Source organism: Erpetoichthys calabaricus, chromosome 16, assembly GCF_900747795.2.
Source record: "Erpetoichthys calabaricus chromosome 16, fErpCal1.3, whole genome shotgun sequence".
Classification (NCBI taxonomy): Eukaryota; Metazoa; Chordata; class Cladistia; order Polypteriformes; family Polypteridae; genus Erpetoichthys; species Erpetoichthys calabaricus.
Window position 1 is genome coordinate 63,241,013 of NC_041409.2, and position 17,951 is coordinate 63,258,963.

Sequence of the window (17,951 nt, forward strand, 5' to 3'; positions counted from 1 at the left end):
AGTAATGCTTGGCTGCTACTTTTCAATTAAAATAAAGGAACTGAACTGCCTTAAAATAATGGGCACGAATACACAAATTTTGTTATGAACGCCAACTAATAAACAGTTTATAAAATATATTTTTCACTTTTCGATCATGATTTTAGAACACCATTATGAAAGCATAGATCAATACATTTCGGTATTTCTCCAAATATTTAATAGTATATTATCTGACAGTTGAGCCAACAATTAATCATTTGTTCTCTCACATGAAACTGATCAGCTCTGAATTGACTTTGCATTTCAAAAGAACTTGTGAGTTAGAGATATGCATCCCATTTTAATTATCCAGCATTTGTGTAAAGAGCCAATTCTGTGATATGTACAGTGGAAAGAGTCGAAGGAGGACAAACTTACGTAGGCCTCGGAACACGTCACCTTCGGCATCCGCCAGAGTCTTCCCTTGTTCTAGAGTGATGAGTTTGGCTATTTCTTTCTGCAGATTAATGCACAACAATAAAGATTACATGTACAGTCGGTATAGAAAAGAATCGCCCCCCTCAAAATATTCCCATTTTTTTGCTTTACAGCCTTGAATGAAAACACACACAAACAATATTTCTTCACAGCTTTACTTACTCAATGCAAACTATAACATCCAAGTGAAAGATATCACAGCTACAGTTCAGAAAAATGATAAAAAATCAAAAACAAGACATACTGAGATAAAGGATCAGCCCTCAATGTCAATATTTTGTTGAACCACCTTTTGCTTTAATGACAGCCTTGAGTCTGTTGGGATACTTCTCTATCAGCTTTGCACATCTAGATTGAACAATATTTGCCCAGTCTTCTTTACAGAAGTTCGGTTAAATTGGATGGTGAGCGTTGGTGGACTGCTATCTTCAAATCTTTCTACAGATTTTCAAAGGGATTTAGGTCTGCACTCTGACTGAGCCACACAAGGATATTCACTTTTTTCTCCTTCAGCCACTGTGTGGTCAATTTTGCTGTGTGCTTCGGGTTGTTGTCGTGTTGAAAGGTGAACATTGTGCCCATCTTCAACTTTCTGGCAGAGGGTAGCAGGTTTTCCTCAAGAATGTAATGGTATTTTGCCCCATCCATTTTTCCTTCTACCCTAACGAGAGCCCCAGGCCCTGCAGCAGAGAAACTCCCCCACAACAGGATGCTGCCACCTCCATGCTTTACTGTAGGTATGGTGTGTTGTGGATGGTGAGCTGCATTGGATTTCCGTCAAGTGTACTGTTTGGTATTGAGGCCAGATAGTTCGATTTTGGTCTCATCTGACCATAAGACCTTTTTCCACTTGGCATCACAATCTTCAAGGTGCATTCTGGCAAAACTCAAACAAACCTTAATGTGGCCTTTCTTGAGCAGTGGCTTTTTCCTTGTGACCCTCCCAAACAAGACACAATTGTGGAGCGCTTGTGAAATTGTTGTCACACGCACACAATGACACTCCTTCAAAGTGGCCATTTCCCTTTTGGTAGCCTCTCTTACCAGTTTCCTCCTTGCTCTTCCATCCAGTTTGGAGGGACGGCCGGATCCAGGGAGAGTCCTAGTAGTACCAAACACTTGCCACTTCTTTATTATGGACTTTACTGTGCTTCTGAGGATTGATAAAGCCTTTGAGATTTTTTTGTATCCATCTCCTGCCTTATGTCTGTCCACAACTCTATCCCAGGGATCTTTTGAAAGTGGCTTGCCGCCCATAGTCCGTTGTTTGCTGTCAGTTGCACTACCAAGCAAGGGAATGAATGCTCCAGGAACAGCTTCACCAATCACACCGATTACAATTGATAAGAAATGGAAAGCCAGTTACCATGGCCTGCAATGGAAATGGTGGTTACTTACACCTGATTTGAGTTTACAAATATCGTTTAGGGAGAGTGTGATCCTTTATTATTCTCATTATTTGTTTTTTATTTTTTTAAATTCTTCTGAACTTAGCTGTGATATCTTTCACTTGGATGTTATAGATTGAATTGAGCAAATAAAGCTGGAAAAAATATTGGTTTGTATGTTTTCATGTAATGCTGCTGTAAAGCAAAAAAAAATGTGAATATTTTGAAGGGGGTGATTCTTTTCTATATCCACTGTAAGTGTCACAGTGGGCACTCGGTCTTTACTGGCTAAACAACACTGGCAGGTGTGGCGCAGTGGTTAAGGATTTCAAACCCTGAGGTTGTGGGATCGAATCCTGCCAGTGACACTGTGACCCTGAGCAACTCACTTAACCTGCCTGAGCTCCAATTGGAAAACCAAAAATAAATGTAACCAATTGTATCACAAATGTTGTAAATCACCTTGGCTAAAGGTATCGTGCAAGTAAGTAAATGAAGAAAAGATTGCATTGTGCCAGCATCTTATGCTTGCAAAGGACAGTATTTCATTTCTTTGTCAGGGGCATAAAACAGGCATTTGGACCTGCATGACCCAAGCACTGCCCTTCACTGAATCATGTTGCCCCTCTTTTGCTGCACACAGGCAGACAAAACAGTTTAAGTGAGCACATTTAATGGACACTTAACCATAGGACCCTGAAAAGTATAACTGTAGAAAGTAAAAGATTATAGACAGTGACACATACCAGGTTGTCTTTAATCAACTGTTGGTATCTAAGGAAAACTTGCTGACGGGATAGAATGGATGTCTCAGACCAGGACTGGAAAGCTTTTCGACAAGATTTTACAGCAGCCAGCATCTCCTCCTGAGTGGCCTTTGGGACACGGCCAATGACTTCATTGGTGGCCTTAAACAAATAGAAACAATCATTGATGAAATAACATGCAAGACAGACGCATTCCACAATATTATTATTATGCCTTGTTGGTTACAACAGAAGGGTGTACTTATAATGAGTAGAACAGAGCTAATGGTTTATATTTAAGGTTTAACATTAAAGGATCCCACTAATGTGTCACAGCTTATGACAGACACACACCCACGCCCCAAAGCGCAGCAGAACTAGGGGAGTTCATATAATTTGTATTTAGTGCTACCATGGGGGTATGGTGTTCAGTTCATCTCAAAACCAGTTACTCTTACTTTTCGCACTGCGTGTGCCATTCCAATGAAGTACTGCTCACTGTGAGTGACGTGGCTACAATCTGATGGGCTTCCTCTCATGCGTAATTAAGACCAATCACAAAATGACCACCATCAGCGAGATACATCAAGTGTGTAAGCTACACAAAAGGGCTTTAATCATCATTAGGACATTGTTAACCTTTCTGTTTCATTGTTAAGTAAGCAAGCATCTTAATAATAAAGCCGTAGGTAAGTAAACAACCAGTCAGCCATGCTGGCCCCCTGGGTATAAACGACTCCCCCTGCATTGCCTTTAGTCACGTTGATGCAGTGTTGGCAATGCGGGGGCACATCAAGGCTCAATTACCATTTAAAACTTGGACTTAACTGGCTATGATGTGATTATCTAAAATATTCCATCACCCGAATCAAGAGTAGATTTGGGAAGCAGAATGGTATTTTGCATGAATGCATATAATCTGGATAAAAATCAAATGTCGAGTCATTTAATGAAACAAACACTTACTGGGTTGTGAATGTCAGTCCATTCAGAGCTTTTGGACTCGATAAACTTTCCTTCAATGAACAGCTTTGTTGTAGGCTGCACGCAGAAAGAACAAACAAGCTTTAAAATCTCTAGTAGCTGTACCCAGGCAAGGTGACATTTTTTATCATTTTATGCACAGAGACAAACATTTTTAATCAGTCAAAACACACACACACAAAAAATAATAACTTTAACAGTAGCCTGCATCTCACAATCATTGAGCTCTCCCAGCAATGTTCTTTGTGGCTCAGCTCACATTACACACAGAGGTAACATGGATATAAAAGTGAAGCCGGGGTTCATACTTCTGCTTTTCCCCTTTTACTCAAGTGCCAAGCTAACAGCACATTTAAGCATTTTCTTTATCTGAAATGTACTTGTCAGAGAACTTTATCTTAATGTTTAGCTTGGGTATTGGCTGATGTCTACCCAATCAAATGGGGGCAATCAGAGGGTGGAGCCTGTAAAACTCCCCTTTGTAAAACCAGCCAATCATAACAGAGCAGCCAACATCATTTCTTGCTTGTAATCATGCAGGCTTTTGTTTAAGAAACCTTAGATTTAAAATTGCAGAAAACAAACACTGACCACCGTGGAGGAGTAGTACACACGTCCAGTCTGAAGTGGAATCTGTAAAGAAACATAAAGACAAGTCTATGAATGTATGCAAGTACTCAAAACAGAATTCCACAACTCAAAGAAGCCCCCAACTCAGGCTCAATTTTCGTGTTCCAAAGGTTACAGTTGCTCGTTTCAGTTTGACTTTCCAAAAATGTTTGAATCATTAGGAATAATTACATAAAGATAAAGAGCCAAAACTGAAAGGGTGGAGCATAGGGAAAACAAATAAAAATTCAGAATATAAATCTGGAGAAAAATTCCAATTGAGTATACCACTGTAAAATAATACTGTATGCTTAACTGTATTTTTTTTTAAAGTTATCATTGTAAATTTAACAGTGATCACTGCGACTAAGAGTCACATATTATTTGTACATTTCAAAACAGAGTTAATCTCAATACCATAATGGCACACAAGTCCAAGTTAAAGCAACACTGGATCAAGTCACTGAATTAACAACATGGCGTGCAAAGGACAGCCTGACTGGAGTCTCCATCTAAAATGGATTAACAAACAGACCTTCTGAATTAAGACACAGTGGCACTTAAAGTGAGGCTGATCAGTGGGTCCCACTGAAAAGAGTGTAAACTGTATACCACTGTAAACTAAACTAAACTACTTTCATTCCTACAAACACAGAAACAAGACTGCTGCAAAACTCAAATAATTAGCATCCAAAATTCCAGTTTATGTCCTGTATGGCAATGTTTCAAATAATTCAGGTAAGAAGCCAAAGCCTGAAAATGCTGTCATACTGAACAGAAGTGCAATGTACTCTGGGAAAAACTGAAAGGCAAAGCCAGACTCAAAATTATTTAGCTTAGCTAGTAAATGCAGCATTTGATTCTCATGGATATTGACCTTGGCTTGTGTGATAATGACTTATTAACATTGCTGCGATTTCAGAAAGTATTAAAATGTCACCTGCTCTATTAGTGTAAAGAAAGCCATGTGTGTGCCTAATTTGGGAGAGAAGTGGGCACGGACAGTGGCTGCCTTTTATTAGACTTTTTAAAAAAAATGTTTTCTCCATTCATTTTTGTTTAGTTCAGTTGGTACAAAAATGGAGCTTTCAATTGCTTTCTGACATGTCTGTAAAGAGCTCAGTCTCAATGGATACTTAAATGGACTCTGCCATCTGTTTCTGTTTAGTTCATGGTCACTCTCCAAGGAGCTATGTCTTCTGCACAAAATCTATATTTTCATTTGTCAATTTAAGGATATATAATCTCTAATGAAGGAACTGGGAAATATCATCTCAGAATAAATGAACCCACCCTGGTTGAATAATTCTATGTATTGGTTATTATGGAAAGACTTTGGATTTTTAAGTAAAAGCTTCAAGCAGTCTCTGTCTGATTTTTGGAATTGGTGAGCCGAGAAGCTAAGATGGATCACTCCTTGTCCAGCTGCAGTCCCTCAAGGGCTCAAAAGGACGCTTTTATGAAGTCCTCTACTGGTGGTAAACTGGGCTGAGGTAAAGGACTGAACGTAAAAGATGGTCCCAGTCAGTGCTGCTGCCTGCCACTGAAGGGCCCCAGGGATGAACAGTACAGATGGCCAGACAGGTAAGAGTTTACAGGCAACACTTGGGGAGCTGGGGTTGACATTATTTCCTATTCCTCATTTTCAAAAGAACATAAGAGGTAAGCTGGCACATTTTGTGTTAGGTCCATGTCAAAGGTGATCTGATAACTGCGTAAAACAAACTCCCAAGAGAAAAAAGGCAACCACCTTTTTACTCTACTCTCTGTGTAAAGATATTTGTAATAGTTTCCAAAAAATGTGAATATTATATCCATTTGTAAAATTACTAAGAAGACACAAGGAGATAAAACCACCCATTCAGTTTAGGAAGGCTATATAACTGTATCAGCATGATACCCTGCAGGACTGTTTCTTAAAACAAATAATGCACAGATTTCCTGGGGTATGGAAGTGTGTGTGCGTCCTTCTGTCTGTCTGGCCTGGAAGTGCAAGGCTACAGCATGAAGCTGAAAGAAAGATTCTGTCGTCAAAGTGAAACTGCTAATGAAAGACAAACATGCTTAGCCTCTAATAGACAAGCGAGGCGAGTACATCGGCAAAACTAAACCTCTGAGGAGAAAGAAACTTGCTTAGCCACTGACAGACAAGAGGGGCGAGCACGTCTGCAAAACAAAACCACTGACTCTGCATGTCAGTTTTTTTTCTGACGATTTAAATAGTTTCTAGGAACCTGGGCTTTTTACAGCACAGGCTTATACAGCTAGTATATATACACAGAGTGCATCCGGAAAGTATCCAAAGCGCATCAGTTTTTCCACATTTTGTTATGTTACAGCCTTATTCCAAAATGGATTAAATTCATTTTTTCCTCAGAATTCTGCACACAACACCCCATAATGACAACATGAAAAAAGTTTACTTGAGATTTTTGCAAATTTATTAAAAATAAAAAAATTGAGAAAGCACATGTACATAAGTATTCACAGCCTTTGCCATGAAGCTCGAAATTGAGCTCAGGTGCATCCTGTTTCCCCTGATCATCCTTGAGATGTTTCTGCAGCTTAATTGGAGTCCACCTGTGGTAAATTCAGTTGATTGGACATGATTTGGAAAGGCACACACCTGTCTATATAAGGTCCCACAGTTGACAGTTCATGTCAGAGCACAAACCAAGCATGAAGTCAAAGGAACTGTCTGTAGACCTCCGAGACAGGATTGTCTCGAGGCACAAATCTGAGGAAGGTTACAGAAAAATTTCTGCTGCTTTGAAGGTCCCAATGAGCACAGTGGCCTCCATCATCCGTAAGTGGAAGAAGTTCAAAACCACCAGGACTCTTCCTAGAGCTGGCCGGCCATCTAAACTGAGCGATCAGGGGAGAAGGGCCTTAGTCAGGGAGGTGATCAAGAACCCGATGGTCACTCTGTCAGAGCTCCAGAGGTCCTCTGTGGAGAGAGGAGAACCTTCCAGAAGGACAACCATCTCTGCAGCAATCCACCAATCAGGCCTGTATGGTAGAGTGGCCAGACGGAAGCCACTCCTTAGTAAAAGGCACATGGCAGCCCGCCTGGAGTTTGCCAAAAGGCACCTGAAGGACTCTCAGACCATGAGAAAGAAAATTTTCTGGTCTGATGAGACAAAGATTGAACTCTTTGGTGTGAATGCCAGGCATCACGTTTGGAGGAAACCAGGCACCGGTCATCACCAGGCCAATACCATCCCTACAGTGAAGCATGGTGGTGGCAGCATCATGCTGTGGGGATGTTTTTCAGTGGCAGGAACTGGGAGACTAGTCAGGATAAAGGGAAAGATGACTACAGCAATGTATAGAGACATCCTGGATGAAAACCTGCTCCAGAGCGCTCTTGACCTCAGACTGAGGCGACGGTTCATCTTTCAGCAGGACAACGACCCTAAGCACACAGCCAAGATATCAAAGGAGTGGCTTCAGGACAACTCTGTGAATGTCCTTGAGTGGCCCAGCCAGAGCCCAGACTTGAATCCGATTGAACATCTCTGGAGAGATCTTAAAATGGCTGTGCACCGACGCTTCCCATCCAACCTGATGGGGCTTGAGAGGTGCTGCAAAGAGGAATGGGCGAAACTGGCCAAGGACAGGTGTGCCAAGCTTGTGGCATCATATTCAACAAGTTTGAGGCTGTAATTGCTGCCAAAGGTGCATCGACAAAGTATTGAGCAAAGGCTGTGAATATTTATTTATGTACATGTGCTTTCTCAATTTTTTTATTTTTTAATAAATTTGCAAAAATCTCAAGTAAACTTTTTTCATGTTGTCATTATGGGGTGTTGTGTGCAGAATTCTGAGGAAAAAATGAATTTAATCCATTTTGGAATAAGGCTGTAACATAACAAAATGTGGAAAAACTGATGCGCTGTGAATACTTTCCGAATGCACTGTATATATATAAATATATATATATATATATATATATATTATATATATATTCACAGCATTCGAAGTCTGTGTCACAATCTGATTGTATGGGTGGTTACCTACCAGGTAACGCTTGTGGTTGGCCAGCAATCTGCTAACATCTGCCATGGTGCCCTCAGTTTGTGAAGAGCAGATCATAGAATGGTTGAAATAGTTTACTGTCAAATAAATGCAAAGAGTACGCGACACGTGTTTTGCCCTCATTCTGGGCTCATCAGGCGTACACACTACGCTGCACTCCCTCTCGGGAATCGAACCTCAGACGTCAGCGCCAGAGGCGATGCCCCTAACGTTGCGCCATGGCGTGTGGTTCGTTTATTTGACAGCATGTCGATCGGGGTAATTACATTCATGGCATTCGAGATATATATATATATATATATATATATATATAGAGAGAGAGAGAGAGAGAGAGAGAGATTTTTTTAATTTTTTTTTTTACATATTTCATGCAATGTTTCATTTTGGTATAATACATATTATTTGTAAAAATTTGGATAAAATGAATCTGACTAGTATATGGTAGGTAAATATGCCAGCAATATGCCGAGACAACATAGCTAAAGTTTTGCAATAATAAACTTCTTGCAGATGCTTCACTACACCAAAGAAAGCGAATTATGATGTTTTTATAATGGAAAGACTGCAAAAGTTCAGCTATTAACTCCATTATTATTCCCAGTTTTAAAGTTCAAGCCCCTTTATTATAAAGAAGGGTACAAAGGCTATGGTTGTCATGGAGTGCAGCTAGCAAAATAAAACTAACCAAAAAGCTAAAGTCTGTGAAGGTGGGCACAAGGTGGAAGAAGGAATTCAGTGGGCTGATGAAAGTGGTGCAGGATAGCATACCTTCAGCACAATGTTATTAAAACCAAAAAGACAGTGGAGGTCTCTAGAAAGACCAAGGCTTCCGTAACTCTGCTGTTCATCCAAGGAGCAGACGTTGATGTAGTTCAAGTACAAAACCACCTGGGGGTGCACCTGGACAGAAATATGGACCGAGGGTACAAATGCTGAAGCCATATAGCAAAAAGGGCCAAAGTCAAGGGTAATTACTGAGGAGCCTTAGGTCCTTTGCCGCAGGCAGAACTTTTCTCTCCGTCGTGGTTGAAAGCGAGCTATTTTACACAACGGTACATTGAGGGCAAGGAAGAGAAAACAGGCGAAGACAACACTCCTTTTAATAAGCGAATTAGTTCACATCTGCACAATGCCAGCAGCTCCCTCTGCTCCTAACATGAATAATGGCTGACAACCTCTGAATAACTTCCTAGCCAACCTGCGAGGCTCCTTCAGCACAAGCCTGCTTCACTGTCTGATGTGTTTTTTTTAAGAATCATTTCACTTTGTTCTCTGCTTAATTTTCTGTTAAATATCATGTAGAACACCTGCTAAATTCAATTTATTTTACTACAAGTATACATAACCTAGTAATAGGGGGCCGGGACAAAAAAAAAAACAAGTTAGGACACAAAAATATTATCAGGTTCCCATCAAGTGTTAGATAAGCAAATTAATGTAATATTGCTGCTACAGTTACATCACTACAAAACACTAGACCATACACTTTACATACTAACACACACATTTTTTACTCCTGGAAGATTCGATATCTCGTATGTTGATTGTCCCTCTAGATATATTACAAAAAAAACAAATCTTTTCTGCCATAGCGCACTTGCATTTGGAAACCCGCAGATGGACTGGGCCACCTCTTAGTGAGGCTGCAGCTCTGCACTATGCAGATTTCATTTATGGGGAGTTAACTGTTGTGAAGCAGCTAGCCCATGGTCACACAAGATAGTGCTTCAACTGCACGTCACATTTCAGATAACATCATAAATGAGGGTTACTCAGATCCTGAAGGTTAAAAAAAATACAAACACAAGACACACTTGCTCTAAGCATTAAATAATCTATACCACACAATATATTTCATTTTTGCATTGAAAATGTGCCATGCCTTGCAAAAGTATTTTTTTCAAATGTTACTGAATAACATGACACTTCCATAACTTGGTAAACTTAAATTTTTATTTTTAATAGTAAGAGATACACCACTCAGCCACGACATTAAACCCACGTGCCTAATATTGTGTAGGCCAAAACAGCTCTGACCTGCTGAGGCACGGGCTCCTCCAGACCTCTGAAGGTGTCCCATAGTATCTGGGATAAAGATGTTCGCAGTTCATATTGTAAGACCTGAAAGTTGTGAGTTGGGGCCTCCATGGATCTGACTTGTTAGTACAGCACATCTCACAGGTTGGATCTCAATTGGACTGAGATCTGGGAAATCTGGAGGCCAAGTCAATACCTTGAACTCTGTCACGCTCCTCAAACCAGTGTGGCAGGCACATTATCCTGCTGAAAGAAGCCACTGACATTAGGGAATACCGTTGCCATGAAGGAGTGTAGGAGGACTGCAACAATTTTTAGGTAGGTGATACACATCACATTAACACATGAATGGCAGGAACCACAGTTTTCCAGCAGAATATTGCACAGAACATCTCACTGCCTCTGCCAGCTTGCCTTCTTCCCATAGTGCATCCTGCTGTCATCTCCTCCCAAGGTACCAACAACGCACACACACACCCAGCCATCCACATGATCGAAAAGAAAACGAGACTCCTCAGACCAGGCCATCTTCTTCTATTGCTCCATGGTCCAATTCTGATGCTCACTTGCCCATTGTAGGAGTGTGTCAGGGATCAGCATGAGCAAACTTGACCGGTCTGCGGCTACGCAGCAAGCTGTGATGCAGTCTGTATGTTAGGTAGAATGCCTAGAGGGGGCTGGGTGGTCTCGTGACCTGGAACCCCTGCAGATTTTATTTTTTTTCTCCAGCCGTCTGGAGGTTTTTTTTTGTTTTTTCTGTCCTCCCTGGCCATTGGACCTTACTTTTATTCTATGTTAATTAGTGTTGTTATTTTAAATCTTATTTTGTCTTTTTTTCTCATTCTTCGTCATGTAAAGCACTTTAAGCTACATTATTTGTATGTGCTATATAAATAAATGTTGTTGTTGTCTGTGTTCTGACGCCTTTCTCTCATGGCCAGAAATAGGTTTTTCAGCAATTTGTGCCACAGTTGCTTTTCTGTTGGACCTCACCATATGGCCCCGGCCTTCACTCCCCATACCCATCAACAAGCCCTGAGCCCCCATAACCCTGTTGGAGGTTTACCAGTTGTCCTTCCTTGGACCACATTTGGTAGGGATTAACCAGTACATACTGGGAACACCACATAAGACCTTAAATTTTGGAGATGCGCTGACCTAGTCATCTAGCCTTTACAATTTGGCTCTTGTCAAAGTTGCTTAGGTCCTTACGCCTGCCCATTTTTTTTTTCTATTTCCAACAAATCACCTTCAAGAATTGACTGTTCACTTGCTGACTAATATTTCCCATCCCTTGACAGAGGCAATTGCAACGAGATAACCTGTCAATGCTTTTAATGTTGCGTCTCTTCTGTGTATTTTGAAATCTACATTTGAAATATGGAGCCCACATATTAATACCAGTTTGAGTGACCTTCTGTTACAATAATAGCTCTAAGCTTTTTAATGGGGTGTTTTTTTTCCTCATTGTTCAATGGGAGTTTTGCTCATGAAAGCTTCTAGGACAGTGCTTGTGAACTGACATTTTCAAGCTGCATCACAGATTCTCTACGAGTCTGAGGTCAGGACTTTCAACAGGCCATTAACAGACAGTCATCTTTTTACTTCTTAGCCACTCCTGTGCTATGGATCTTTATCCTTCTCTGCTGACTCAGATCTACACAGCAACTATCAAGTCTGTTCTCAGGTCATTTAGCACAGTGTGGTTTGGATCACCAACTAAATATGACAAGAACAGGCTACAATAAACAGACCTGCCAAAAAGATCACTGGCACTAGTCTTCCCACCTTACGGGACCTGAACTATTTTAGAGTCATGAAACAGCCAGCAAAAACCATCACCAAATCTTTATATCCAGGCCACAATTTCTTTGTGGTTCTCCCATCTGGCAGACATCATAGCTTAAACTACACCTGAACAAGCAGCTGTGTACTTCTCGATTGTATGTTTCTTTTGTAACGATACATGGAGAGTCAAATTCCTTGTGTGTGTGCACACTTGGCAAATAAATATGATTCAGATTCAGAAAACAATCTTCTTGTAAGCCCCACACTCCTTCCTCCAGTACTGTACTTCGTCCCTTTATCTCTAAGCTGCCCTGTCTTTGCAGATGAAAAACATTCCCACTTTACTTCACTGTAGTGTTCTTTGCAGCACTGGCTTTGATTTTGACAGAAACTCATTGCTAGTCTTATCTAACCACAAGAGCCATTTCTGAATCTTGGCAGGCTATGTTTTTTTTGTCCTAAATCCAGACTGGCCTTAAAAGAATTCTTTTTGAGTAACCTTTTTTTCCCCTCACACCACAGGTCAGCTCTTGATATACTGTAGTTCACGAACGCAGCTTTAATCTCCATCTCAGCCACCCAAATCTGTAGGTCCCTCAGTGTGGCATTCAGACCCTTGATGGCTTCACTCACAAATGTTCTCCTCGTTTCAATGCAGAGCTGTAAGTGATAACCTGCAGTTCTGATAATACTTGACATCTTTTAATAACTCTGAAATATTTAAATGATCTGTGTATTAGGCGGGTTTGAAAAGGATATAAGGATTCTCGATTTCTTAAAGAATATTCTTTTTCACTTTGTCTTTTAATTCAAATTCATTTGAACAGACACTTGGTTGTATCCAGAAAATGTGACAGTGACTTCAGTGGTGCTCAGGCAGAAACCAACTGGAAGCCATTTATTTCCTTGTTAGGGTAAATACACAGTGACCACAACAAAGGGGTCTGAATCGTCTGTCAACTTTGTGTCTTTAAGTGCTATTGTTAAGCAAGTCAGTTTGAAATAAAACTATATGATGGACCAAGACTTGTAGATATTTTGGGCAACATCTGGCAGCAAGATTTGTAGACATTACATTAACATTTATTTGGCTGATGTTTTATCCAAAGCGACTTAAAACATTTTAGATACAGTACAGGGGTGGAGGTTGATTAGTTTCGAACCTAGTTTTGTATAACCTGACTTGCTTGTATGGAATGTTATTTGATTTTAATAAATTCAATAAAATCTCTCTATTATAAAAAAAAACTTGTGACGAGACGTGATCTTTGGAAGGAGACAAGAGTCAGAGAGACACTTTCATGTCCCGCGACACCGTCAAGTCATGTCATACTGGGAAAGTAATAATCAGCCTGGAGCAAATGAGACACAAAAGCACTGGAGAGAAAAGAAGCAAAAAAAGAAGCAAAACAAAAAAAAAAAAATATAATCTATGTGTAAATTCTGAACATAAGGAAAGTAATAATCAGCCTGTTATATTTTTTTTTTTGTTTTTTCCAATTGGCCACAGACAGGTGAAGTGGCTTGCTCACGGTCACACAGTGAGGTCCAACGCCGTAACCATTGCACCACACTGCCTTATGTGCAATATCTGAAAATGTGAATGCTTTTAAAAAGCCCTTAATATGCTGCAGATACAGATGTGGACAAATCTCTTGGTACCCCTCTAAGAATAAGGAGGAACCCACAATAGTCTTTGAAATAACAAGAAACTGAAAAAAATAATTGCTACCCATAGTTGTTTATTATATATTATATATATATATTATATATATATAATATATATATATAATATATATATATATATATATATATATATATATATATATATATATATATAGTGGAACGAGCCCCAGACAGACATGGTATTTTGCACCACCACACGTTTATTTACAGTCCAAAAAGTGCACACACACAAACCCCAAGACTCCCCCAAAGTCCAGGCCTCACACTGCGCCTTTTCTCTCTCACTCTTCAGGCCTCTCGTAGCCTCCTCCCAGACCTCGTCCTTCTCTTCACCCGACTCCAGCAGTCAATGAAGGGAGGCAGCCGGCTCGTTACCACGCCCAGCCGCGTGCCACAATATTATATATACATATACAGTGGTGTGAAAAACTATTTGCCCCCTTCCTGATTTCTTATTCTTTTGCATGTTTGTCACACAAAATGTTTCTGATCATCAAACACATTTAACCATTAGTCAAATATAACACAAGTAAACACAAAATGCAGTTTTTAAATGATGGTGTTTATTATTTAGGGAGAAAAAAAATCCAAACCTACATGGCCCTGTGTGAAAAAGTAATTGCCCCCTTGTTAAAAAATAACCTAACTGTGGTGTATCACACCTGAGTTCAATTTCCGTAGCCACCCCCAGGCCTGATTACTGCCACACCTGTTTCAATCAAGAAATCACTTAAATAGGAGCTGCCTGACACAGAGAAGTAGACCAAAAGCACCTCAAAAGCTAGACATCATGCCAAGATCCAAAGAAATTCAGGAACAAATGAGAACAGAAGTAATTGAGATCTATCAGTCTGGTAAAGGTTATAAAGCCATTTCTAAAGCTTTGGGACTCCAGCGAACCACAGTGAGAGCCATTATCCACAAATGGCAAAAACATGGAACAGTGGTGAACCTTCCCAGGAGTGGCTGGCCGACCAAAATTACCCCAAGAGCGCAGAAACGACTCATCCGAGAGGTCACAAAAGACCCCAGGACAACGTCTAAAGAACTGCAGGCCTCACTTGCCTCAATTAAGGTCAGTGTTCACGACTCCACCATAAGAAAGAGACTGGGCAAAAACGGCCTGCATGGCAGATTTCCAAGACGCAAACCACTGTTAAGCAAAAAGAACATTAGGGCTCGTCTCAATTTTGCTAAGAAACATCTCAATGATTGCCAAGACTTTTGGGAAAATACCTTGTGGACTGATGAGACAAATGTTGAACTTTTTGGAAGGCAAATGTCCCGTTACATCTGGCGTAAAAGGAACACAGCATTTCAGAAAAAGAACATCATACCAACAGTAAAATATGGTGGTGGTAGTGTGATGGTCTGGGGTTGTTTTGCTGCTTCAGGACCTGGAAGGCTTGCTGTGATAGATGGAACCATGAATTCTACTGTCTACCAAAAAATCCTGAAGGAGAATGTCCGGCCATCTGTTCGTCAACTCAAACTGAAGCGATCTTGGGTGCTGCAACAGGACAATGACCCAAAACACACCAGCAAATCCACCTCTGAATAGCTGAAGAAAAACAAAATGAAGACTTTGGAGTGGCCTAGTCAAAGTCCTGACCTGAATCCAATTGAGATGCTATGGCATGACCTTACAAAGGCGGTTCATGCTAGAAAACCCTCAAATAAAGCTGAATTACAACAATTTTGCAAAGATGAGTGGGCCAAAATTCCTCCAGAGCGCTGTAAAAGACTCATTGCAAGTTATCGCAAACGCTTGATTGCAGTTATTGCTGCTAAGGGTGGCCCAACCAGTTATTAGGTTCAGGGGGCAATTTCTTTTTCACACAGGGCCATGTAGGTTTGGATTTTTTTTTCTCCCTAAATAATAAAAACCACCATTTACAAACTGCATTTAGTGTTTACTTGTGTTATATTTGACTAATGGTTAAATGTGTTTGATGATCAGAAACATTTTGTGTGACAAACATGCAAAAGAATAAGAAATCAGGAAGGGGGCAAATAGTTTTTCACACCACTGTATACATACATACATACATACATACATACATACATACATACATACACACACACACACACACACACACATACAGTTAGGTCCATAAATATTTGGACAGAGACAACTTTTTTTCTAATTTTGGTTCTGTACATCACCACAATGAATTTTAAATGAAACAACTCCGATGCAGTTGAAGTGCAGACTTTCAGCTTTAATTCAGTGGGGTGAACAAAACGATTGCATAAAAATGTGAGGCAACTAAAGCATTTTTTTAACACAATCCCTTCATTTCAGGGGCTTAAAAGTAATTGGACAAATTAAATAACTGGAAATAAAATGTTCATTTCTAATACTTGGTTGAAAACCCTTTGCTGGCAATGACAGCCTGAAGTCTTGAACTCATGAACATCACCAGATGCTGGGTTTCCTCCTTTTTAATGCTCTGCCAGGCCTTTACTGCAGCGGCTTTCAGTTGCTGTTTGTTTGTGGGCCTGTCTGTCTGAAGTTTAGTCTTCAACAAGTGAAATGCATGCTCAATTGGGTTAAGATCAGGGGCCTCATGTATAACGCCGTGCATAGAACTCACACTATAACATGGCGTAAGCACAAAAGCGGGAATGTGCGTACGCACAGAAAAATCCAGATGCAGTAATCTGTGCGCACGCAAACTTTCACGTTCTTCCACTACATAAATCCCAATCAGCGTGAAAAGTAACGCACGTGCACGCGTTTGCTGCCCCACCCCAACTCCTCCCAGAATTACGCCTCTTTGAATATGCAAATCAATATAAATAGCCCCTTACCTTCAGCGCTTCAGGAAGACAATGGCGAAAGCACAGGGGGGAAAAAAAAAAACTTCATAAATGGAGGTCCTGCTAAGTGAAGTAGAGGCCAGGAAAAATGTTTTATTTGGTAGCTTAGGAAGTGGAATTAGTAACAAAAGGAAATTGATGGAGTGGCATAGCGTGGTGGATGCACTGAAAAGTGCTGGAGCAGAAAGTCACACTGTGACCGAAATAAAAAAGAAGTGGTCCGACATCAAAGTTGCCGTGAAAAGGAGAGTTGCAGCTCATCGTCTGGAGGAGGTAGTGAACTCCCGGAGCTCACACCATTTGAGCAGTGAGTTGCTGCAATTATTGGCGACACACTCATTACCGGCATTGTACCAGCTGGGGAGGGTGATTCTGACATCACCGCAGGTGATGGTGAGTTACCATTTCTTTTTTGATTACCATTATCCATACTCGTGTAAATAATTTGTATGTGAAATAAGACAATCAGGCTGCAGATGCTGTATTAATCACTGTTTAATTAACTCCAGACAACAGTACAAAAGCTGACCCCAATGCTGAGGACGTGGCACCAGGCGATGGTGGTGCTGCGTCTGTGCCAACCACATCTTCGGGCACTGGCTGCTCACACACCCCTGCCTCGGCAACCACTGTTCGATCATCTGGCCGTGTGCTGACTGATGCAGTTCTGGAATCCCAAAATGCATTGGTGGATGCGGTGAGAGATGTAGCCAATGAACTACGAAATATAAAGGCAGTATTGTGTGATATTAATCAAAAATTAAATGACTTTGTGAATAAATAAATGATGCATCTGCTTACCTGTTTTTACATTCTGTTAATTACATTCATTCGACATTGTAATGCTGTCCGGTGTGGCTGCTCATTTGGTGGACCAGGGTCCGGTTCATCATACCGCATCTCTTCAGGTACAGGCAAGCTACGAATGAGTGCCATATTATGTAGAATGCTACATGCTTGCACGATGCGACACACTTTCTGTGGACTATAGAGCAGCACTCCACCAGTCTTATCCAGGCAGCACCAACGGCCCTTAAGCTGCCCTATAGTACGTTCTACCACCGCCCGAGCCAGAGAGTGGAGGTCATTATAACGTCGCTCTTGTTCAGTCAGTGGGTTAGCGAGAGGGGTGAGGAGCCACGTCTTCAGCGGGTACCCACTGTCACCTAAGTAATCGTGTTATATGGTTACATCGTACAGATAATGTACGACTGTGATTAAAAGGTAATAAAAGTCTTATCTTACCGAGAAGCCAGCCATCATGCACCGCACCATTTTCAAGTTTGTTCCCCACACTACTATTTCTCAGGATGAATGAATCATGAGTTGAGCCAGGCCATCTCGCAACAACATTAGTGAGGCGCATTTTCGCATCACTGATGATTTGCACATT

General features: G+C 40.8%; 1 protein-coding gene across 1 annotated transcript in view; it reads right to left on the reverse strand.

Moving 5' to 3' along the window:
• aldh6a1 (aldehyde dehydrogenase 6 family, member A1) overlaps positions 1 to 17,951 on the reverse strand; it is a 35,558-nt gene that overhangs the window by 5,885 nt on the left and 11,722 nt on the right. Inside the window, exons 2-5 of the mRNA XM_028821300.2 lie at positions 4,169 to 4,210; positions 3,560 to 3,634; positions 2,594 to 2,755; positions 400 to 478 (exon numbers count right to left, since the gene is read on the reverse strand). Coding sequence (XP_028677133.1) covers positions 400 to 478; positions 2,594 to 2,755; positions 3,560 to 3,634; positions 4,169 to 4,210 — 358 coding nt within the window. The remainder of the gene's footprint in view (positions 1 to 399; positions 479 to 2,593; positions 2,756 to 3,559; positions 3,635 to 4,168; positions 4,211 to 17,951) is intronic.